Raw genomic sequence first — 26686 nt, forward strand, 5'->3', positions numbered from 1 at the left:
TGCTACGTCCAGTAGAATAATGCACCATGTCACAAAGCTCAAATCATTTCATATTGGTTTCTTGAACATGACAATGAGTTCACTGTACTAAAATGGCCCCCACAGACACCAGATCTCAACATCTTTGGGATGTGGTGGAACGAGAGCTTCGTGCCCTGGATGTGCATCCCACAAATCTCCATCAACTGCAAGATGCTATCCTATCAATATGGGCCAACATTTCTAAAGAATGCTTTCAGCACCTTGTTGAATCAATGCCATGTAGAATTAAGGCAGTTCTGAAGGCGAAAGGGGGTCAAACACAGTATTAGTATCATGTTCCTAATAATCTTTTAGGTGAGTGTATATTATCATGGTAAGACACAACTCTCATTTTATATACATTTTGAGCCATATTTACAGTTATCACCATAAGGAAGATTAACCATGGGTTTATTAGTGTAGTAACAATGTTTTTAGCAGATCAATTGCCTGTGGTTTGGTTAGTTGCCAACGTTTTTTGTTTTTTCCTATTGTTATTTAAGCCATTATGCAAACAGGTGATGACTCGGCTGTTCTATACGGTTGTCTGACATCTACTTATGACGCTCACGTGGTTTTTACTTTCAAAAACATCAAAAGCAATAAGTAATTGGCTATTTTTTAAATGACAATGCGTACGGGAAGTAGCAACAAATCTTCAAACCCCTTCAAACAACAGAGTAAGTGCGTGTCAAACTCTAAATCGCGGCTGGTAAGTCCGTATCACTAACTTTGTGAAGTACTAAAATGTTTTTCTCACATAAGACTGCTGTGCCGTTCTTGTCAGATGCAATATTGATGGTGCTTTTTAATCACAGTCTCTCTGCAAATCCAGCATCGACTTCGGTTTCTTTACAAATAAATCTGCGGTACGATGAAGTAAACAAATACTCTGTTTTGCCCACGCGAGCCGGAACTTCTTTAAAAACAAATTTCAACCATGCATTACTAATGTTAGGTACCGAGGGAAGGTTATACAATGACTGTTCTTCCACAACTGGGCAAAGCACAAACTTTGGCAATCTTTAAAGGCATGTTTGCTGATTGTTGGGAAGCTGCATACAGTTTGCCACACGCCACATGTGATACTTCCCTACACGCGAACATGTGGGCGGGGCTACAAAAGCAGTCTTTGCCATTCTACTTTAGAGGTGGTGTTCAAAATCTCTTCTACGACATAGATTCGTTCATTCCAGGAGCTGGCGTTTTCTGGGTTATATTTCAGTAACAAGGAGGTTTTAAGTTTTGAAACTTGCAGGATGTTTGTTTAAGTACGATGGCCTCTTATATAACAAATTATAAAGTTAAAATTGATTCTTTGATTCACCGCTCCTTTAAACAGCCCGTATAAATGCACAAATACTTGCCAGCATATTGTTTGTCTGTAAGCTGGCAACTTTGTCAGCAGGTGACGTCAGCAGCATGCGCTGTAGTCTGCTCGTGAACGTGCACTGAAAGACCAAGATGAGAACAAATTGTTGAATAAAATCGTTTGTTTTGTTTTCTTTGTGCACAAAAGTGTTCTTGTCACTTCCTAATATTATTATTGAACTATTGATGGCACATAGACCTTTTTGGCGATATCTTTCATTCTTTTCTGGGCTTGATTGTAAAAATCAAACTGCAGTCTATGGGACAGTCACAAAATAGCTAAAAATGAGTTCTGAAGACAAGACTTTGTGGTTTAGAACGACACAGGGGTAAATGATTTATGATAAAATTGTGTTTTTCGTGTAAACTAACTCTTTAGGGTGAGACCATAGTATATTTGTGGTTACTAGAAATAAAACAAAAAAATATGCTTACTAGAGTTAAATCATGCTTTATTTCCAAAAGGGTAAATCATCTCAAGAGCATTGCTATTTTAGCCTTGCTAAAATGCATATGCGCTCATTGGCGCCCACTGCAGCAGGTGGTGCCCTAGGCAACCGCCTAGTTTGCCTATCCCTAAAAACGGCCATGATTAAGTCCCATCAGAGATGAACTTATATATAGTGATCAGGGCTTGTATAACCTGGAAAAGATTTCTTTGCAGGGGGTTACAACAATTCCACTTATTACACCACTACTTGCCACATGAGTAAATGTATGTACACAAAATAATGATTTTAACCCAAGACGCGTTTGCACAATTTCAAAGACGACGAACATGCAATTTGGTGGGATGATTTGTAGGCCCGACATAATGATTACTTTATTATTGGCTTAATGCACAATTAATTAACATGACCTCTAGGGTTGTAACGGTCGGTGTATTCGTACCGGGCCGAGGGTACAGGGCTTTCGGCACAGTGCACAGGTGCACCGAATGGCCGAATGCAATCTTTTGTGTGCGGAACATAGGTCAATTTTCATGTTTCCACACTAACATATTAAGTGGCGGAAGTCTCCGCGTTCAGCGCAAGTCTTCTGTCAAACATATAACATAATTCGGCCCGCAGAAAGATTTTTATCTACTTAGTTGTATATTTGTTTGATTATTGATGTAAACGCTTATGTGTCGCGTCTAAAAGCATGTATTAAACGCGTGTCAACGTGCTGTTTTGTTTTTTCAAAAGTGCGTGAGAGGTTGTGCGTCTTTCGTTGCTACGCAATCATGAGCCGCGCTTTCTGTGACAGCGAGAATAAGGAATGCGTGATCAAATTTTTCATCTGCACCTCAAGTCAATCATATCATTGTCACGATGCGATCAGTTAATCTGGTCGGGATAGAGAAGAGCTTTAAGCCGGGCTTACTCAACTGTTACTCAGCTGCGGAGGGGTTTGTTAGTTTAAGTCACAGCTTACATTGGCGACACAAGCAAAGATTAGGAGAAACGTGCAAAAGATAAAAGATGGCTGCAACTCACTAATCTCAATATGAGTGTATAGTAAGTATATCATCATGTTGCTTGCTATGCAGTTATACATAGAGCAGTAATATTATTTTATACAGAGATGTTAGTAACCAATTCAATACTGTGAGTTAAACAATCCAAAATAAATCAAAACAGAAACATTTGTTGGTGGCAAAAATGTAGGCTAATAGTTCATAAATGTATTCAGGAATTTAATTTGTTAGTTTAGTGCAAGGTTTTAGTAGAAAAAGTTTAAGAGAAGGTTAAGAAAAGATTAACCTGTTGTTATAAAATAATGTAAAAAAGTATGTTATTAAGTGGAGAACTTTGCAGCAGTATTTTATTTATTATTCTTTTTTATTTTATATATATTTTATTTATTATATTTTAATAAAAAGTGTTTAAAAAGTGTAAACAAATTGTTAAAAAAAGTTTATAGTTATAAACAACCTGCAGTTTAATGTTTGCATTTTTCCCCTTACTGTACCGAAAATGAACCAAACCATGGCTTCAAAACCGAGGTACGCACCGAACCGTGATTTTTACGTACCGTTACACCCCTAATGACCCCAGAAATTTTTGGAACCTATATTTGAAAATAATATTGATTATTGGCATTATTTCTGCGGCAAATAATCGACTTATAAAAAGTAGCTATTGTGACAAGCCTTATCATTTGTAAATATAAATTAAATACAAATATGCATAATTTAAGTAAGGGATAATGTAGAGGCAGCTGGTAGTTATCGGGAAATAAGCCCGATAACTACCAGCTTGTATCACACTGAAGGGGCTTATTTCGCGATAACTACAGGCTGCCTCTACATTATCCCGTTTATTACACGGCTACTTGCCACATAAGAAAAAAACTGGACATGAATATGAATTTAAACATTTTATTGGCATATTTGTTTTAAATTAACATTTTTATCCTTCCGCGAAACTTTACACAGATGCATAAAATGATCGTAATACCTTATTAAGATCCTCTGCTTCATACTTGTCTGTCTCCATTTTTTCTGTTTTAGCCAGTTTCTTTCTGTTTTTTTTTTTTTTTTGGTGTTGGCTTCGTAGCTGTCATGCTCTATTTTGTCAAGTTCAGTCTCAGTAAGCTCTCTGTGTCTTGTCGTTCTTCTATCCACAATTTAAATGTTTTGTTTTTTCCGTACATGTTAAAGTTAATTTCAAAATTTTCCATTCTTAATTGTAGTTGTCCAGTGTTTGTCACAAGATGGCGCCAAACAGTAATCTTTGTTGGCGCAGAGGGATTTTAATTGTACAAGTAGTACCGGCTATGCGTTATTACTTTGGAGCGGTTATTATTTGAAAGGAACGAACCTGCAAATGTCTCAACTGACCAATCAGAATCAAGCATTCCAGAGAGCCGTGTAATAAAAGTATTTAGTATGACTTGCAGTTCCAGGATGAAACCGTTATCAATTTCAGCTGGTTGTTATCTGGAAACCCTTACAAAAATTAGTTTTTAATAAGTGTAATAACCATGTTTTTTTAACTGTAGTAAAACCATGGTTAATTTTCGTAAGGGATAATGAATAACAAACCTCAGAATGTCTACACTAGCCAGTTTGTATCAAGAACACCAGAGTGCCATGTAGTAAAAAGTAAGCCAACTGACTGTTTTTCACTGAAATCTTGAAGACTAGGATCTTTGACATTTTCCTCACACTTCAGTCAGCCTAACATTTTATCCCAAACATGTAACATAACACAATCTTAAATGTGCCCTAGTGCCTCCAGATAGCTATCAGATATGATGTAGGTTTGTGTGTGTGGTTAAATGGCTTTAGAATAAGTGCGGACAGCATGTGTTTTTAATTAAGAATTTTTCCCATCCTTGAAACGACAGAATTCTGGTTGTTCCACGGTCTAATAGCTGTTGGCCTGGTCTTGTTTTGAGGTGGAGCAGGCAGCTTCGTCCACTTTTGGAAATATTTCCATTTGTGCTGGGCCACCTTTGCAGGGACTCTGAATAGGCAGGTTAAGAAAATCTCTTATGAAAAAGGCCAGCATCCTTTCATCTAGAGCAGTAATAAAGGTCGATCTTTCCCTGACTTCAATTTTGATTTGTGAAATCTACAGTATGCTAAAGAAACTGATGGTGCTTGGATGAATAAGATAGTAACTGAAAGGTTAGGGGGTTTGCTTGACTTCTTTTTATCTTCTAGAGCATCTAAGTGGTTGTGCAAATATTGCTGGCTGATACAGAAAAGCCTCAGATTCATGGTTCTGTCCTCCCTAGTGGTCAGATGAATGTTTATAGCACAAAGTTTGAAATGCAGATAATATTTAGTTAACATAGTGATTCCGTGCACTAATTTTTAAGTGATTGGTGGGAGTATTTAATGTATGGACTACTTGGGATGGATTATGTATATGGTCCCAATAGGTAGAGCATTGCATTGAGTTCATGATTATTGCAAAGGTCATGTTTACTCTCAGGGAACATACATACTGAAAAAGTATGTATATATTGAATGCACTATAAGTCACTTTGGATAAAAGCCTTAAATAAATGACTTACCAAATGCAAAACAACATACCTGTAGTGTTTCTGGCTGCACTGACAGAGAGCGGGTTAGGAGAAAATGTCTAAGGTGAAACATATAAAATCTTTGTCTGTCCATTGCCAGATTAATGTGGATGTTATTTCTCTCTTGCTTATGTACTTTCCATCTGCCTTAAGGTAAAAGTTTTAGTGTGATTTGGCCTGTATGAGCTTTTTAAAGGATTAGTTCACATTCATAACAAAATTTGATGATAATTTACTCATCGCCGTGTCATCCAAGATGTTTATGTTTTTCTTTCTTTAGTCAAAAAGAGAAAAACGATTGTCATTTTCTGCAAGAAAAATAAAAAATATGCACTTTTTAAAATGGCTAATCAGACCATTTTAAACAATAAACTGACACAAAGACATTAATTATTATCATTCCACATACAACAACGTCTGAACAGTCCTCTTTCTCCACACTTGTAGTTTCACATACGCCATGCGTGACCTTTCGACGTGCTTACACATTACGTGATGTTGCACTGGCGACCAATTAAGTCTATTAAATTCTGGAATTCTAAAAATCCTGGAATGTTTTCTCAAAAAAACTTTATTTCCTCTCGACTGATCAAAGAAAGACATCAACATTTTGGATGACATGGGTGTGAGTAAATTATCTGGATTGTTTTTTTAAGTAAGTGGAGTAATCCTTTAACAGAATCCTGGGTTATCCGTTTTACGTTTCACACTGTTTATACTTAACCATGGGTAAAGAGATAACCCTGGGTGTTCATAGTTTCACACGTTGCATTCCCAAACAATAGGTTAACATTTGCATATTTGCGGTGTCAACAGTCATGATGGATAAAAAGCGATGTCAAAATGACTGAATTAAAATAGCGAGCTATCGCTTTAAATAAAGCTTGTCTAGCACTTCGGCATCAGTGACAAAACAGGTTGCAATGTAAATCTCTCTTGGCCGTTTAAAGTCTCCTGGTTAAAAGCATGGTTTAGAGCAAAGATAACCCGTGGTTAAGCGCAGTGTGAAAAGCTCTATAGTGGACTTCAATGGACCCCAATAGTTTGAAGGTCCAAATTGCAGTTTCTTTGCAGCTTCAAGGGCTCTAAACAATCTCAATAGATGCATAAGGGTCTTTTCTAGCAAAAAATCATATTTTTTATCAAAAAATAAAAATTTATTTTTAACTCTCTCGCCGCCAGCATTTTTCATGATTTTCACAAAAGTTTAATGCATTCCAGAAAATTTTCCTTTTTAAATATATAAACATACAATATATGAAATAAAAGAACAGACCCTCCGCTTTCAAACAAAAAAATCAGTTTCATCCTACCTTCATGTGTTCTGTTTTTATCACCTCTCAAATAATTGTAGGTTTCATCAAAACACAAAATTTTGATCAAAAAGCTGAGATAATTCAATTTTTGTGAAGGACTTTTGATAGAGATCAGATGCAGAGCGATCTTTAAAACATACACAGACATACAGCTGTTTGCCCTAGGGCAATACTTCCGGAAGACCTGGTGGATAATAGCGGTATTGCAGATTTACGAGATAACTCGTCAATGGCGGGGAAAGAGTTAAACACAATTTCTCATTTGCTCTTTCTCTTGGATGCGCGTTTGCGACTTTATGTATTACGTTATCACATCAAGAGGTAATAAACTAACACAAAGACATTAATAAGCGTCATTCCACAGCAAGCGCAATGCCACCGACCCAGTTCGTCTACTGGTGGTAGAAGTTATAACTGGCGTATCAGCGTTTCTGTTTGTGTGAGAGTACATGTTGGCTTTTACCCCCTAATATTGAGTCATTCTGTCATTCCTTAAGCAGGAAGACCTTCATAAATGCTTCAAGCAACATAGTTTTTCACTGAAGTAATAGATTACTCTTGGCCAAAATAAACTTTAATGAGGAACAGTTTGTGTGCCGTAAACCAGTAATCGGGCTACAGTCAGAATGGTTCATTCATGTACACTTTGTTTAGTTTTCCATTGTTTTTCTCGCCCATTTTTTCTGATTCCTCACTGCTTGTTTTTTCATGTGTTGCTGGAAACTGTTACATCTGCTAGCGCTGATTCAATGCCAAGCTATGTGGTACGGTTGTACCATGGAAATGTGCTTTGCCTCAATACAGCTTAACTCAAACCAGCAAAGACCAGCAATCCACATCCGTGTTTTCACAGGACATGTTCTTAAAAGTCCATGAGATTTGAAGGGTTTTTATTTTATCCTTTGCTTTTCCCGACACTCTCTTTTCGTGAATGCAAAACATCCTTTAAAGCCGACATGTCAGAACTGACAACCACAACACTCATCGATCGGAGGAATTATGATAATTGGCAACAGTTACTGACTGCCCAGCTTTCATCAATATTCTGTACATCAGCATCATTCTCCCAGACCGGCACTGATAACTCCCACTGCAATTGTAGCAGGTTGACATAGGTCAGAGCAAGGAAGTAACCAAATATGCATGAGTTGGGGGAAATCTACCATTTTTGGTTGGAGGTGCACATTTTTTGGCTTATTAAAATAGAAATTCTATTTTCAGCCAATAGCAAATGAACACAACAGCACACTTGAAGGCTGTTACCCTTGAAATATGATGACTGTGGTAGTCAAACGGGTGTCAAGTGACATAGTGATACTCACTCGACAGTTACAATGATAGTGTAGGATCATGCTGCACTACACAATAAATCCATAATCCTTTAGGTTGTTTCATCAAGAAAGCTTTTACAATGAATACATGTGACCCTGTCTGTAAAATCCAGGCTTAAGTCTAATAATCTAAAGTAGTATCAAAGTTTGATTTCACTAGTGGTTTGGACTGTAATTTGACTTGACCTTACTCAGTTGGTATAACATAAATCAAGGTTGTATTTGCATAGAAAGTTCTTCTCATTATATAGGACGATTTTATGTAGAAAACAATAAATTATTTAAAATGTCTTCAGCTGGGTTTCACAGACTGGGTCACAAATGTAAACACAGTATGCAGTTAGAAAGCAATACATCACGTATGAGCTGTATCAAGGAATAAGTCACGGCTGAAGGGTGTTATAGACGGTTTCAGCAGTAACAACATAAACAAACGGCTTTTGTGGAACAAACTTAACTTCCTGTAAACCTCCTTTTAGTCCTTTTAGAGTTGTTTATTTCACAATCATTTATTAACAAGCAAAATAAACAACAAGAAGATTATCTTAGTTCAAATCATAGCTTAAGCTTTTTAAAAACTACACTTAGTAAATTGTGTGCTATATAATATATACAATCTTAACTACAGATTGGCTGACAAACCTTTCTTCACATAGCACCGTCTCACCTCATCTTTAGGAAACCAAAACGTTTGTTATTTTCTACAAGGTATTTGTTCCAGAGTTCAGTTTAACCGCTAGCCAGACCATTAAACAAACAGAGAAATTAAATTCCTTCCAGACGCATATCCGCAACAACGCACATGCGTCCGATAAAAACCGTCTATAATGGTTACCAGAAAAGTGTGAGTATAAACAAAGCTTCACTCAGTCACTGAGTGAGATCAGATGGTAAACTGCCAGATTAGAGATGTCTTTGACGAGGAAGTATACCATATTTTCTGGACTATAAATAACTTTTTTTTCATAGTTTGGCTGGTCCTGCGACTTCTAAAGTCAGTATGAATACATTTTGACATACTGTATATGAACCAAGAGACAACATTACTGTCTACACTCGTGAGAGTCTGCTGTATGCTGCTCCTGTATTTATATAACTCAATGAATTCTGTAATGTGGAAGTAACGATCCTGCAAACTTGATGCTTGTTGGCTTGTTCTGTTCATTTAGCCTATTCAGCCTCCCAGGTATGTTCTGTATGCTATTGTGTATGGTGTAAAAAACTGATAATATTACATTAACGTACAGACATCTATTCAGCCAGCTGTTCTGTATGCTATTGTTTAGTTGAATAACTTTCCAGATTAAATGTCTGTTCTTTGGCTTGGATTTTGTGAATACATTTTTTGTCTTCATGTCTTCATGCCGCATTTTTGATTGATGCGACTTAAGCTCCCGAGCGACTTAGGGCGCACTCACATTATCAAAACCAAGCCCAAGCGCGATTGTCACCCCTCCCTACTCCCCCAGATGCACGCACTCACACTGTACTTTTATCGATCCGAGCTTGGGCGCGCTTTCGTCATTAAGATGCGATTGTTTTGAAAAAAGCAGGAAGTAAAGCGCTCTCTTAACACTGGAACCCACCGTAATGATAAGTCTGTGTTTTTTATCGTCGTTTGGTGCGCGATTACAGACAGCCCTCTCACATGTCATCATATTGCTTAGTTGATCTGTCACGTGTGCAGCTCAGACATTCACGTAACCCCGCTGCGCGCATAAAAAGGTTTTTACGGAGGCAGATGAAGGTGAGTGGTCGCGCAACTGACGTCTTCACCTTTTGAATCGCGCTCAGGCGGGTTTGCGCTCACATCACAGCCTTCCGCGCCTGAGCCCAAGTGAACCGCGCTCCGGCCCACCTCTGCAACCCAGCCGCAGGTGTGATTAACCAATCCGCGCCCGGGCGTGGTACAGAGCGATCACACTAGTCAAACAAACCAGGCTTTGGGGGTCAAACGCGCCCGAGCGCAGTTTGGTTTGGATAGTGTGAGTACACCCTTATAGTTCAGAAAATATGCTAAGTCTGGACATCAGAAACTAAAAGAGAGGCTACAGAGGTCAGAGAGAGAGAGAGAAAGAATAGGCTGACAATTACCCCTTTTTTAAAGAAAGGTATAGACGGTTTCATCGGACGCATGTGCGTTTTCATGGTTACGTGTCTAGGCAAAACTTAACTTCAGGTCTCTGTTGGTTAAATGGTCTGACTAGTTGCTAAACTGAACTCTGGAACCAATACCGCAACAAAAAAGGCCAAGCACCAGCGCTTAGTGCGGACAAACCCGCCAGCTGCTGTTTTTTTTAAAAGTGCCACGCTTTCATTGGAAACAATTGAAAACATTGTCCGGCTGGTGGCGTAAATGCTTTTTGTGCACGCACCTTACTGCTGAAACCATATATATATATATATATATATATATATATATATATATATATATATATATATATATATATATATATATATATATATATCATTTTTTCACGGAGGTTCCTTTTGCTGTAATGTTAGTGTCAGTTTGTTTTTATATTTGATTACTGTACTGAATTTTTCTATTAAATTTACATTTGCACAATAAATCATCTTATAGCTACAGATATGGTAGGTCTCTGACTAAAGACTTAAAATAATGGTCAAAAACAATAGCAAATGTAATAGTTCTGTATTATTAAATTGCACACAAAGATTTTGGATAGCTACGTTGGCTTGTATTTTTTGTTGTGAGATGGGTGTGGTATTGGTTCCAACCTTAAATTCTTTCATAGGGCTTACAATTGCTAGTGGCGCCCCTGATATCACATGTTTACATTGCTAAAGTTGGTTGCTAAGGGTGCAGTGATACACAAACTGTGTCCCATTTTAAAGGCTGTACTTTCTTAGGACGCGCCCTCAGAAGGCGAGCACTCTGTCATTGAAGGCTGCAACCTCTAAAGGCCACGAAGAGAACCGAAATGAGACAGTCTAGCTTTCAGAGGATCCATAAGTTGCATCACCTGTTGTGCAAGCCCACCGCTCCTGTCAGGAGGACACAACGGAGATGGTTCTGATATGGAAAATAACTGTATTATTATTTTTTAAACATGACACGTTAATGTAGATTAAACTAACCAACAGTATATTAAATGAATCAATCTAAAAGAAATATACACAACAGAATAATATTAATAATAATACAAATACCTTGTAACACTAAAACAATGACAAGAAACTTTTTGTCTGCTATATACACACTTTTATTTAATAAACGTTTTAAATGTTTACTTAAAAATTTCCAGCCGTTATATTAAGCTGTTACAGGATCGCAATGAATCTCAGGACAGCCTCGGTTGTGAAGGATTTATTCGTTCTATCCTCCAGAGAAATAAGGACGCATTCTGAGGTCGCATTTTAAGCAGCCTTCGAATTGGGATGACCTTACTGACCTTCAGTCGCATTGCTGTGACACAATCTGTCTTTAAACGCAGCCTTCGGTGGTCGCAGGCTTCGAATTGGGACACTGCTACAAAATCGTTGGGTGCAGCAGTCATAGTGTTATTATAAATAATGAACAGCTATTGACCAATTAGAATCAAGGACTGCAACTAATGGTTTTAAAAATGTAAATACAGAACCATAATATGGCGTTATTATTTAGTATTGATAACGGAAATTCAGTCAAGTTCCTTCTAAGCCTTTTAATACTTCAGAGAAAGAATTTGTTAATAGAAAACCGTTTTTGTTAATAGTCCCCAAGTAACCCCTGATATTGTTTTGAAAGTCATTTTTATTACTTAACCTTTGTCCACGACACTGGCCTTTTGTGATGATGTCCTGGTAATTGCTTTCATACCGAGTGGCATTCCATCAGACGCCTATTCACGGGTCATCCTAACATGCTAGATATTGTTGTCCAAAGTCTAATTAACCTTTATACGGAAACAGTGTGAGTCACAGGGTCCAGGGTTGCCAATTTGTTTATTCATACTGTACTAAAATACACAACACGATGAATCAGAAATAAGAAAGCAGATGTCTCTTGCACATTCAAAGCCTGCGAGTCTTTCGTATGTCAATTTTTCATGTATAACAGACCTGTAAAGTTGAACATCTTCATCTTTATCTAAACTAGAAGAGATTTCATACACTATTTGTTTTGGCTACTACTTCAAAATAGGTTCATCAAGTCTATTATTCATAGGATGTACACTGCTTTGCCCCTCCGCAAAAGTAAAAGCCAACGTCCCTCTTATCTGAACTATAGACTTTATTTACATATACTGTATAACCCTGAAAGTGCAAGTGTATACTTAGGAAATAAATAACTGAGGAGGAACATTTGTTTAAATTAGGCAGAGAGTGTTTTATACAGTATACTGTGCACTATGCACTATCGAGTGTGGAAGGTCTAATTAGACCGCACATTAACAATATCGATCCCAAAATCCCAATCGCTAATACGAAGAAAGAATTGAATGATGTGTCTTCAGTGTTTTCATCTAAACTGTTGGACCTTGCTGTTGTTTAACTGAACACAAAGCTGTTGGATCTCTGTAGATATGGAGCCAGAGGCAGAATGGTTACGAATGAAATTGGAGTTTTATTCTCGAGTAGAGACGACTCAAGAATCCATCTTAATGACTCTTGTACTGTCGATGAAGGCACTTAACCCCGGGTTATTCCTCCAGGGGGACCGGCTCTGCAGTTATGTGTATTATACTAAGTACATGCTAAATGGCATGTGGTGCTGTGAAGTGAAACAGTGACAGTCCAATTTGGTAAATATTGTTTTAGTCTATTTTGTCTTTATATGTAATCTTTAAAAGTTTAAGATTGCGGTTTTGTGTTTAATGAGACAATGAAGTTCTCAATCGGATGAGAAACGATTATACGATATAAATATATCGACTTTGCAATAGACTTCAAAGACAAAGTTATATTTACCTTGATTAAGACTGATGGGACGGGTTCTTTATTTCTGATTCTATGGTAACAATGACTTCTCCTGGTGAGTTTGTGTGTTATCTTAATTATACCATTGCTTCAAGATCTGAGACCTGACATTCAACTCGAAGCTGTTCACGCCTGGGATACTGGGAATTATCCGATTATGTTGGGTGACAAATGGGATTTTACTTTTAGAATACTTAATGAGATCTTGTGAAGGTCTTTCCCAGACATCTGATGACTCTGGGCCGGAATCGCACCCAATCTGCGCCAAAGTCAAAGCCCTTTGTTTAGTTACTAGGGAGTGAATTGGCATTCACCAATGATTATACTCCAAGACACAAAAGGAATCATCAATGATGACTGATGATTTTAGATCTAAGTTTGTTTTAGTTTTTAAGCCAAAAAGTTTTTATGTCCACTATAGACCACTAGGTGGCACTTTGACGAAACCTCAGTTCATGACTATGATTACATGTAACAAGTTTTATGATGATACACTTTAGATTTGCGAAGATACAGCTGCATGACCTTATGGCTTGCTCGGCTGTTAAAGGTTTTGTTTTATTATAAGGCCAACTAGTGGTGCCGGCACACCATATTTTATGTGTCGCCTCAGACTCTGCCCATACATCAGCGTGTCAAATCTGGTAAAAATATCTACTTTCGTCCCCTTCCCATGAAAATATGTCAACTGCAGCCACTAGGCGGCGCTGCGACAAAACTGTGCAGCAACTTCATTTCCTGTGTCCCAAGTGCCTTGTTTAATTGGCTTAAGTTTGGCAAAGATAAATGCTATCCAGATAATTCGCTCGGAGGGCACATCGATGACGCGCAGTGGAATGAGTGGGCTGGGAGGAGGACGATGAGGAGACGTCTGCTGGCAAGTGGGCCAAGCCCGACAGAAACATTTCACTTCCGCATCCAAACCTGGCCACTGGAAATGGTCTTGGATGTGTTGGACGATACTTTCGGCTCAGAGGTGCCCCGCTTTCTGTCTTAGTTTTCGGCATGACCAGCAGCAGCCCATTTCTTATTTCAAAATGAGGGAGGGGGTGGGGCCCGAAAGCCTGACTACCTCATCGACTCGCCGCAACTGTTCCCATCAGTTTCATAGGCGGTTGTCCTCATATTGCTCCCTGCCGAACGAACCACCGGTTGTGACCTGCAAAACACATCGCGGTAGACTGATGGTAGGTTAGCTGATTGACACTCAACCTTTCTCTCACTGGGCAGTCCCCGAAGTCTTCACCGTGGCCTGTTCTGAGTGGTACGGCCTGGGGTCTTGAGGAGGAACTTCTCGAACCCCGGCCAGTCCTGTACGGGGAGGTCTCTCACAATGGCCACCTCAACCTCAACGGCCCAGGTCACAGGCTATGCTGGGATCCGAACCGTGTTGGAACCCATCCCTCTCGGACCGCGATAACCTCAAAGGTGTGGAGGAAAGCTTCAGTGTCGTTGTGCTCTGTTAACCTGATGAAGTACTGGTGAGCCTTGACGGGCAATTTCAAGAGGGGCACCCGCACTGCCACACTGGTCTGCAGATGTTCCACGACCTGGTCAGTATACTCCTGTCGAGTGGCCAGAAGTTCAGTAAACTGCTGTTGGCGGGCTGAGAGCTCAGTCAGGCGGTGGATAATCTCTTTCATTTATCCTTGCGGGCGAGAGTGGTTCTCCTAGATGAACTTGCCGTTCACACGTCTGTGTCTCAGTTCACCTTTAGTGCCCACATTCTCCACCAAATGTCACGGTGTGAATGAGAACACTGGCTCTGTACTGCTGGTTTATTGACACACTTTAATCATACATGTTCTGATAAATAGTGCAAATATTTAATCTGTGCTCAAGGTGTGTAGTGCTGTGGTGAAAATCCCTCTCCTGGGGTGCTGTCTGATTCTGTAAACAAGAAGAACAAGCATTAGCCTGGAACTTTAGTGTTTCTCTTCTCCTTGATTGCCTCTTCTCCTGGCTTTTATAGGTGGTGGGAACAAGCTCCAGGTTTGCCACTCATCTCTCAAGTGTTGTGACTGTGTAATCACTGTGAGTGGCATATGGAACCAGGATACAACGTGTAAAAAAAATTTTGTTTCGCAAGTTTGCCTGCCCATTTAGTCTTAATAATTAACGGTACACAAACTTAGCCTGCTGTTCTCGAATGCAACTTGAACCTTAGGTCGGGCTCTAGCCCCAAGTTCAAGTAACAGAACCGAAGAAAAAAACAAGCAGTGAAGGAGGAGGGATGCCAGAAGAGTTGCGGATGGGCACAGAGACTCCCGTTTACCATTCTTTAAATGATGACTGACACAGGACTAAAACATGACGCAAAAATAATTGCAGGCTTCTGGAAAACAACTACAGAATTATCCAGCGATCATGGCACCATGATCAAAATAAACTCTCTTACTGCAGTAACCATATTTTAACAGGTGCACTTTTAACTAGGGCTGCAATGATTAATCGTGCGTGTTTTCTCAATGAATGAATTTTAATGAATTACGTTAAAATCCTGGCACATCCCAAAACCAGGGGGTGCTCTTGTGCAGAAACTCCCTTTGTGCCACAGAAGAAGTAGCATTACAAACGCTATTCCTTTGGGATAAATAAAGTATCAATCAAACGACTCAAACTCATAATGATTTTAGATTGATAAGGACTTCCTACTGACCAAATGCTGTAGTACACGCACAAGCTGTGCATGAAACACAGAATCGATTCAAAATTGATTCTGAATCAATTGGCATTTATAATGGGACAATCAATTAATAGTTGCAGCCCTACTTTTAACATAGGTTTGAAAGGAACCTCAACATTTGTCAATGTTAAAACCTACGTTAAAAGTGCACTCGTTCAAATATGGTGCCACAGCCTGAAAATAGTCCCCTTGGTAACTTTCAATAGCAGGGGACTATTTTCAGGAACTGCGTAATATCATTGCACCTCCTGCAGCCATGTTACAGCAGCAAAGTCCTTGATTATTACGCCAAATATCTGCCTAGAAAATCGCAACTTTTAATTTTCTTAGTACACGATGTAACTACATAAGTTTTAAATAGGAAAAATATTGAAACTCTTTGGTTATTTTATGCGCAATGCTAATGGTCTAATCAGATTCAATGGATTATGCTAAGCTATGCTAAAAGTGGTACCGCCAGACCCGGAGATCAGCTGAATGGATTTCAAAACGGTAAAAATCAAATGTTTAACTCTAGGGGAGCTGGAAAATTAGCCTAAAAAAGTGGAGTCTCACTTTAAGCTATTAAGTAGCTACGGATTTTTTTTAGGACATTTCTGCACTCCAATGGCAACTCGCCGCGACCCCGGTGGTTGGGGACCTCTGATTTAGAAAAAAGTAAAAAGTAAAAAGGAACGTATCAGAAGTTATAAGCAAAAACATAAATTAAAATTTGGACTGTTGGTGACGCTAGCGGGTTTGAGATGGAGATTCCAAATTTTATGGACTGTCCTCTATCAGTTTGCCAAAAATCAGACATTTCCTACCTACGCTTCTATGGCGGAAGAAGAATAATAAAGAAGAAAAGTAACAATTACAGTCCTTTCAGGACTTGACTCCCAATGAATTCAGTTTGTAGTAGGTACAGTATATAAGATGCTGCAGTGTTTTTGGTCATTGTAATAGCTTTTACGTTCTTCAGACTATTATTGTATTATAATCGCATGCCCCTTGATATTACCACAGTACTTTTTTGTAGAGGTGTCAAAGATATAACTGAACTACACAGTCATCTTTTTTCTGCCTGTCATCTGGTTTGGTTGTCTCTCACCTTACTGTCCCTCGCTCTAGCGATTCTGAGACACATGCCTCAATGCTGCCGAACCTTAACATTGAGTTCAGACAGTGTTTATACAGTCTGTTTAGAGATGAGAGGGTACGGAAACAGAATGAAGGGACAGCAAACATTTTGGGTATAAACTTGTCACTTATTTCACGTTTGATGGGTGTTTGAAATGATACAGCAATCAGTAATGGGTTGAATAGTTATTTAATTGTCCATGGCTCATTTAAATTTGGCTTGATGTTGTCACGTCAGAATGATGATTTTAATTGAAAGAATATTTGCTTGCAGGTTCCTATATGGATGGTCTGGCTGGAATGAGGTATTTACCTCCTGATGTTTTGAAGAAGGTAAAGAGCAACACACGAGCCCGCAGAGAGACGTATGAAGACGAGATCTTTAACATTGAAGTTTTGTTGGGGATCGACTGCTCGGTGGTGATGTTTCATGGCAGAGAGCACATCCAGAAATACCTGCTGACCCTCATGAACATTGTAAGTTTTTCAAACACAACTGTAAAAAAAGCTTATGATATGGTTTTATGATGTTTTATGATGAAGTAAGGTAACATGAAAAAGTTATAAAAATGTGTTGTATTGCATTGAGCTAAATGACCAGGCGTTTGATGAATTCTGTTATACCCTCATCCAGGACTTCTCCTTATTTATGCCAACTGCTCAGACCAAAAAAAAAATTCCTTCCACATCCACGGTTTCCAACCTGGAAGATTAATGTACTTGAGATCCCAGACAAGACCAGACTCGCAATAAACTTGACATTCACGGTCATGTATTAAGTATGTTTTGGACCTACAACTAAACAGTCAAACTTTGAAGCTCTACTGATGTCCCTCCCATTTTGTCTTGTTTATTTTCAAGTGTCCTACAATCTTCCGTCTATCCTCATGTTTCTCTCATACACAGCTCATTTTTTGCAAGCTGGTTGTGTTGCTAAGCAGAAGACTAGCTCCAGTGGAAGACCTTGCTGCATTATTAATTTACCCCTAATGATTTTCTGGCATTTTGGCCTCCGTCAATTAGCTACCTGTCTGCTACATGCAAGAATCTGCATTAATATATTACTGACTGTGTCCTGCAGAGAGAGAGAGAGAGCGAGAGAGACCAGTGCTAATGAGAGACTTGCTGATAAAATGATTAGTACTGTGTGTGAGAGACAGAGTGAAAGACAGAGAAAATGGATAACAGAATAAATAAACATGGTAATGTGTGAATGTGTTGAGCATTGCTGATAATAGTAAATCATGTGCTGATTTAATGAGCTGTCATTGCCTGGCGACTGAGATTTTCTTTTGTGTGTGTAAAAATTGTCAGGTATGTACATTGTTACATGAAAAAGTTCAAAGTATATTAGTGCCTTTAAAATGAATTTACGTTAACGCGTTATTAAGAGCAGGGTTTTTAACCAGATTTTTCCCGATTGGTTCGTTCCGAACAGAAACAGTATTTTAACGTTTCCGGTTCTCGATTCAACCCTAAAATTTACGTTCCCAAACCGGTTAAAACAAAAAAAGTTCCCGAACCAGTCAATAATGTTCCATGTCAGCTGTGGGACATACAGATAAGTAGGAGGATCATTAGGACATTAAACTTAAAGTCTTGTCATCGAACATTAAAAAAGGCTACATTATGTAAGCGGCATAACTGTAATTCTGACATGCTTACATTTGTTGAATGCACTTAAACACGCACACAGACGGAGGACGAATTCCAAACGGCGCTTCGGGAAGAAGATGCAGCATAAACAGTCGCTCCCCATAAAGTAAAAATTACAATGTTTTTCAGTGCTTTATTCACCAGACACAGTAGCGCAACTCTCTCTCAAGTTTATGCATCAAGAGTTCTGATCTTTGAAGGGCATAGGGATAATCACGTTTGATTGGAGTTGGACCAGACATATTTAACTACATGTGTGTCTGTGCATACAGAAAATTGCTCTCTTTAGTGCCTTTTTGTGGTTAAATTGTTTAAAATTACTTAAGTGTTAACATTTGCAAGCCTTTGAGACACGTGCAAATGATCAACTTTTACCCTATTTAAATTTGCGTATTAATCCGCGAATCGCATGCGAGCCGAACCATGGTTCGTGATCTGTACGGACCACAGATCAACTGCGATCCGTTACCACTAATTAGTATAAAAAAACAAACATCTTGAGATATTGGTAGCCTACAATATTGACCTCTTATGATTGAGTTTTAGAGACTTGGGCTTGAGTAGGCTACTTGCTGGTGGCAAGCTTCTTATTTCTCCAATGAGTCAACGACGACCAAAAGTGAACTTCACCAAGTATTGCACAGAAATCTTGCAGAAGAACGAAAAAATAAAGGAATTAACCGGTTAACATTATTTTAAATAAACGATTCTGTTCCGGAACATATATTTTTTTAAAGTTTCTGGTTTAGTTTCTGTTCCTTGCAAAACATCAAAAATTTCTGCTTTTCGTTTTCGTTCCGTGAAGAGGTTCAAAGCCTTGATTAAGAGCAACAAGACTCGAAAACGATCTTCCTCGTGCTGACTGACACATCTGAAGCATGCACACTGCACTCAAAAAAATATTTAGGCCTAATTCATAAGATTTATGTATTTTGATTACATGTAACATTTCCATCCATTTGGATTACATACTTCTAATCTAAAAAAAACAAATAAACTTTATATGATAGATATTTTTTAGATATATGTAAATGAAACCAGTAAAATTTATGTAATAGTTTTACTTAATCCAATGTGTTTTAAATGCATTAAAAAAATGGATTATGTATTCTTTATTAATAAACCCAATTCACTTAAAATGCATTACATTTAAGTATCTTACTAATAAACCATTTATACATTTATATATTCCTCCTCCATTCACCCTAAATCACAATATGCTATAACAAAAAAACACAAAAAAGAAGAAGAGCCAGACCACTTGGTTTTGCATTCAATATATTTATTTAATACTTCAAGGCATTACTCATAAGGCAGCAAAAAAGAGCAGCTAACAACTAGCATGACAGCCATGGCTTATACACCTCGTATTGTGTGCAAAAATAAATAAATAAGTGTGTTTCAGACATTTCAGCCACAATCAACCTCATTCCACAAATATGTGCAAACATTTTGAGCAAACAGGCTGCAGAAATACAAAAAACCCTGTAAAACTCGAGGTAGACATAAATCAGTGACAACAACATTACTTTAACATTTTCAGAAATCTGTGACATGATGTAATAATAATAATTTAGAATGATTGGGTGGTAAGAAAAAAAAAATGGCACATGGCTTAGTGTTTTGAGTGGCTGTGTGCCATTAACAATTTTCATACATCTCGTATTACATGTTAGATATACATCAATTACATTTTTCAAAAACTTTTCAACTTTTAAAATTGTTAAAGCAATATTCCAATTTAATAAAACAAAAATCCCGATAATTTTCTAACCCCATATGTTTATGTTTTTCTTTGTTCAGTCAAGAAGAAATAAAGATTGAGTTAAAGATTCCAGGATTTTTCTCAATTTAAGACTTTATTCGACCTCAAGTTTACGGTTTCAATGCAGATTTAAAAGGGCTCTAAATTATCCCAAATAAGGCATAAGGGTCTTATCTAGCTAAACGATTGTCAGTTTCAAAAATAAAAATAAAAGAGGACTTTTAAATCACAACGTTTTGCACTAGCTGTGTGACACGCTAGCATGACATAACTGAAACTACCGTTCCAGTGTTTACAAGCGAGGAGAAAGAGGAGCGTTCAGATGTTGTTGTATGTGATACTAATTAATGTCTTTGGGTCCGTTTATTATTTAAAATGGTCATTTGTGATGTGTAAACATTTATTACGTAGTACACAATGTCGCACTGTGTGTCACATGGATAATGCAAGACAAGTTGTTGTGTTTTAAAAGTTTTCTTGCCAAAAATGATAATCTTTTGGATTGATTAAACCCTTATGCCTCGGTTGGGATCGTTTAGAGCCCTTTAAAGCTGCTTTGAAACTTAACTGTTGAGGTCCAATAAGGTCTATTAAATTAAGAAAAATCCTGGAATGTTTTTCTCAAAAAACATAATTTCTTCTCGACTGAACAAAAAAAGACAAGCATCTTGGATGACAGACAGTAAATTATCAGTATTTTTGTTTAATGAAAGTGCAATATTCCTTTAATGTTAAAAAGTTCACTTGTAAATGTACAAAAATGTACCCACTTTGAGGGGGATGCATCAGCGTGTCTGTCAGGTATTCACTGAAGCATCTTTCAGTGATTGCTTGGTTGTATCAAGTCCAGTTCCATTAGGATGTTTTGAAAGGTCAAAGGTGCACTTGAGGTTCTTCTGGTAGTTCAGTTTAAGTGCATAAATGAGTCCAAAAAGTAATTTCACACCCATGTGTGACACCAAGTAGGTTTTGCAAAACTTCCACTGTCTGTGCAATCCCCAACTCACCAATTTCACAATTCTGGAGAAGAACAACAAAAAAATCAGTCCCAATAGCAGTCAAAGTGAAATTTTCAAAAATGTGCAGGCAAATTGTTTTACAAACTCTGATATTTAAAATATGTAGACTGATTCAAATGTGTAAAATAATAGAACATTAGTCACAAAACCATCAAAAGACCTGAAAACAGATAATCACCTTGTTTAACCATCTAGTTATCCATAAGATATTTATATACACACACATACCCATACACATACATATAAATAGATAGATATAAAAATAGAGTAGGTTGACATACACTAACCACATATTCTTTAATGTGTCTCTCCACGCCTTCTTTGAGGTAGATACAGATGTCTTCAACTATAGTAGTCAACATTTGAAGTGGATCAAAAACATTCAACAAATTTGTCCTAAAACAAGAACGGGTATTGGATATTGGTTTTAAGAAAACTTTTAGAAAAGGATTTGATCCACTTCAAATGTTGACTAGTGTAGAACAAGACAAAAAAAACACAATATTTAATGATTTTCTTTAACAATATTTTATGTAGATAATAGTTTTATAGAGACAGATAAAGATTTTGTGAGACGAAGAGTATGTATTTTTCTGTTTCAGAAATATTGTGTCCCAGCATGTGTGTACACTACCGGTGAAATGTTTGTAATAAAGTCTCTTATGCTTATCATGCCTGCATTTATTGGAAAAAACCCACCTGTTTCCAATATTGACAATAAATCATCATATTAAAATGATTTCTAAATGATCATGTGACACTGCAATGATGAAAATACAGCTTTGCATCAGAAATCAATATCTTTGTAGCATAACTTACATACCCTCTCTAGCAGGTTGTCCCACCATATAGACGATGAAATGATGCTGTATCTGTAAAAAAAAGTTTTAGTTAGACACACACAATGCACTCAACAACATAGTATAATTGTAACATTCTTTTGTTAATAAAGTTACAGAGATTATATGATCATTTTATTCTGATAAGTCTACAGTAGCCTATGACTTTATTTATTTCTTAGGTTTCAAACATTAAACCACAAAAAATAACCAATAAAAGCAACAGACACTGCAGGGTAACTTACATTCCAACTTACATCTGTGTAGTGAGGTGTATTTCACTCTGAAACATGCAACGCGTCACACATGTAATTAAACAACAGACAATTATATTTTAGATAATCACATCAAACTTGTTAACTTTACTCACCTACAATTTGGCGATCGTAAACTAGTGAGATGACGATCCAGTCCAATACAAAATGGCGAAGTCCATGTGCTGTAGCGTCTGTTTTTGATTTTGGCGCCACCTCCTGACTGGAGTGTGAATAGACGTCATTTCCGCTTCTGCTAAAGTCAGTTTCCTGACACTTGTATGTAAATCAATCTCATAGAATTTATCCGGTTTGTTTCACGGCTAGATTTATTTAATTCATATTCATACATTTTAACTGATTAAATCTAATAGTTTTTAAATTGAACAGATTTATATATATTCTAATAAATCGGATTACATATATTTTAAAAAACGAGTATTTAAATAAATTCTAAATGATCCAAATACTTAAAAGTAAATATTGCCAGGAATCGTTTTTTTGAGTGTGGCGCAGCACCCCGAAATATGCATACATAGCAGGGTCTACCCCCCCAAAAAAGTCCAGCCAACCATAAAAAATGCATACATACATACATACACCAATGAGACATTACATTATGATCACACCCAGGCTAAAGCAATGAGCGCACCTGGCAACCAAACGATGCAACAGGTGTTTTTCATAAAGCAGTATATTTACCACCCAAGGATCAGCTTTTGGTCAGTAAAGTGTTTGGTGTCAGAATGGGATAAGCTGCCGATTTATCTGATTTTGACAGTGGGCAAACTGTGAACGCGCGTTGTGGGTTGATCAAGTGCAGTGAGTGCATATGACGAGTTATCTTGTCAATTATGAGAAAACATTTCCCTGCCAATGACGCTTTCCTGATGAGTTTTTACAACAATCTGTAATTCTGCTATTATCCACTATATGGCGATCTTACCCAATTTATAAAAAACTGAAGCATCAACTAATTTTACAACATTATAAACTCTGTGTATGGTTTGCTCATAGTTCTGAATCTGATCTCTAACAAAATGCCTTTACAAAAATGCCATTATTTCAGCTTTTTGCTCAGAAGTTGGTATTTTTGAAGAAACCTACCCATATTTGAGAGCTTATAAAAAGAGAACAAATGAAGATAGGATGAAACTTTTTTCTTTTTTGTTTGTTTGTTTATTGTTTGTTTGAAAGCAGAGGGTCTGATCTTTCATTTCAAATATATTTGTATGTTTATATATTTATAGAAGAACATTTTCCTGGAAGGCATTTTGTGAAACTTTTGTGAAAATTAAAAAAAAAGTTTAAAGTGGTGCATGTATGGACAAATGATGAACCGGCGTCCAGTTGCGTGTCGTATAAATGTCACTGATGCCAGAGGGGGGTAGAGACTGTCGGCTATTATAGACGGTTTCAGCAGTAACAACATAAACAAGCGGCTGTAAACGTAGTTTATTTATATAACAAGCAAAAAAACAACACATAGATTACCTAGGAAACCAAAACATTTGTTATTTTCGAGGAGGCATGTGTTCAAGAGATCAGTTTAGCAACTAGTCAGACCATTAAAAAAACGAAACCGGAAGTAAAGTTCGGATCCAGACGTGTATCACGTGCGTATGATGAAACCGTCTATTCACTGCGACAGCAGGGCTACAATAGCTGGGTCCATCACACTAACTTTATGCGCATTTTGAAGTATCGCATAAGAAACGAGTGATGGAAATGGCAAATTTCAAATAAAAATTCCTTAATTCGCAATTTTTTTAAATTTGTGCGAAAAAGGCGAGATTTTGCACAATAAGCACACGGCGGTATTTCGCCATTCAGCACTGAGCGTAAAAATATGAAACTTTGGGTTCAGCTAAGCTCGTCAAAGTCACTTCTCACTTGGCCGTCCAATCACAGTGGTGGAAAAGGGGGGGCGGGACAAATATCACAACAACCAACCGCCGCATTGTTCAACGACTGATAAATAAAGCAGAAGTATCATAGCAACCAAAGCACTCAGGTAAAAAAATACTGGCAAGCGCCCACAGTCCGTGTCCGCCTGGCATTTTCAGCCGTGTTTAAACGCTTTGTTGTACACACCCCCTTAGGAGGCCCTACAGGATATCAGGCAGGTGGTCATAAAATAACGTCATTTGCCATCTGTTATCTCTATATGAAATTACATACTGTATAGGTTGTTAAATATCACGTTCATACTCAGATTTATCTTTAGTCAAAGTAGATATAGCAGGGTGTCTTGAAAGAGATTACACGTTACATTTTGCTTTACAGTATAATACAGATGTTAACTGAGGTCAAGTGCACAAATGCACTCTTTCATTGAAATAAATTTTCACCGTCACAACAAGTAGTTTCAATAATATGCATCTAATTGTATCCACATGCATTCTGGGAAATGTTAGTCATGCATTTTGAGGTTAAACGGAGACCAGTGCTAAAACGTATGTTCTGCTTAATCATACTCAGATTTTTAAACAGCCTCTATTTGAACTGCCATCCATCTGTCGGAGTCTTTGTAAGTGTGTGTGTGTGGCTGTGTGTCTGTGTGTGTGTGTGTGTTAGGGCTTCATTAGTTTTCTTTCACACACCCAGGACATACAGCAAAAATCTTAGTTCCTCCTTACAGATTTTTTCCCAAGATACCCTGGGGCATTGTGTAAATGAGTGGAGAGTGAAGTCAGGTGTGGATATGATACAACCCACACTTCACTTTTATAAAACAATGACAGTGACACTGAATCTGTCCTGCACATTCACTTACATTTATTGGTGATATTAAATCTGGCTGTTCTGTTAGGCACTGGATATACAGTTAGGTCTTATTCACAAATCTTTTCCAATGGCCTCAGTGTCCATCCAATGCACACTTCCAGTTGGAAAAAGTAGGTCATGCAGGTGTTTTTTTGCATTCTCTTTTATGAGTACTGTGAAATCGGACATACTTTTTTGTTACATACTGTTTCTTACCTACTACATTATCGGGCGCAGCAATAATTTGAGTTGTTTGACCCCACGTAATCAGGAGTCACCTGTAAATGTTTCTGAAGGTCACTGTGGCATTTAGACGTTGTGCTTTGTAAGCTCACAGTCATTAAACTCTTTGTGTTGTTAAGCTAGACGCCTTTGGCTGTGTTACAGTTTTTCCTGCCTACTTAATTTTCATACCTGTGTTATTGCCCAGACCAATTTCACACCCATTCATCACAACAGACCCTTTGTAGAAAAGCTGTGATTGATTTTTTTCTGTTTTGTTTGTTTATCATTTGAATTGTATTATAGGTGAATGAGATTTATCAGGACAGTTCACTGGGTGCCAATATCAATGTTGTGCTGGTTCGAATCATGATGCTGTGCTCCTCTAAAGTAAGACTGCATTTGTTTTGTGTTCCTCTGAAAATTTGTTTGCATGACTCAACAGAGCGCAAAAATGTCTCCAATATGAAAATATGATGTAATTGACTTTGGTGGTTGTCCAACACTGATTTGACTTGCTATGTCTAAACCCTACAGTTGACAACTAAGCTTTAAAGGTGCCACAGAATGTAAAACTGTATTTACCTAGGCATAGATACATAATAAGAGTTCTGTACATATTGTGAGCCTCAAACGTGATTGTTTCCTCCTTCTTATTTAAACCTCGTGCATGCAAAAGACCGCTGGAAAACAGACCAACCTCAACATAACTCCGGCTGTGATGTGACAGTCGAGATGTGCGCCCTCAACATTAAATTAATTACAATGTTGTTACAATGCTTGAAGGAATATTCCATTTTCTTAAAAGAAAAATCCAGATAATTTACTCACCACCATGTCATCCAAAATGTTGATGTCTTTCTTTGTTCAGTCGAGAAGAAATTATGTTTTTTGAGGAAAACATTGCAGGATTTTTCTCATTTTAATGGACTTTAATGGACACCACCACTTAACACTTAACTCAACACTTAACAGTTTTTTCAACGGAGTTTCAAAGGACTCTAAACGATCCCAAACGAGTCATAAGGGTCTTATCTAGCAAAACGATTGTCATTTTTGACAATAAACATAACAAATATCCACTTTTAAAGCACAACTTCTCGTTAAGATCCAGTCGTCATGCGCTAGCGTGACCCGACGCAATACATCATGACGTCAAGAGGTCACAGAGGACGAACGTGAAACTCCGCCCCAGTGTTTACAAATGTGGTGAAAGAGGACCGTTCCTACGTTGTTGTATGTCAACTGATACTAATTAATGTCTTTGTGTCAGTTTATTGTTTAAAATGGTCCGCAAATGTGCGTTTTATATATGTAACACGTGACCTCCCTACGGCACTACGCATTTACGTTAGGTCGCGCTGGACCGGACCTAAACGAA

General features: G+C 37.7%; 1 protein-coding gene and 1 long non-coding RNA gene across 4 annotated transcripts in view; one reads left to right on the top strand and one right to left on the bottom strand.

Moving 5' to 3' along the window:
- Positions 1-26686, top strand: part of adamts2a (ADAM metallopeptidase with thrombospondin type 1 motif, 2a) — an 82022-nt gene that overhangs the window by 31917 nt on the left and 23419 nt on the right. For both annotated transcript variants that reach the window (XM_065287514.2, XM_065287515.2), the window contains exons 4-5: positions 17059-17261; positions 25612-25695. In XM_065287514.2, the coding sequence (XP_065143586.1) occupies positions 17059-17261; positions 25612-25695 (287 nt within the window). The remainder of the gene's footprint in view (positions 1-17058; positions 17262-25611; positions 25696-26686) is intronic.
- Positions 19326-23004, bottom strand: LOC135776955 (uncharacterized). 2 transcript variants are annotated; one of them, XR_012335374.1, is made up of 5 exons: positions 22434-23004; positions 22309-22346; positions 22048-22096; positions 21512-21570; positions 19326-21225 (listed from the first exon to the last, which is right to left on the bottom strand). It is a non-coding gene; the product is annotated as an uncharacterized lncRNA (long non-coding RNA). The 2 variants fall into 2 exon arrangements; XR_010544240.2 differs by having other exon boundaries at positions 22309-23004.

This window comes from Paramisgurnus dabryanus, chromosome 18, assembly GCF_030506205.2.
Source record: "Paramisgurnus dabryanus chromosome 18, PD_genome_1.1, whole genome shotgun sequence".
Lineage (NCBI taxonomy): Eukaryota > Metazoa > Chordata > Actinopteri > Cypriniformes > Cobitidae > Paramisgurnus > Paramisgurnus dabryanus.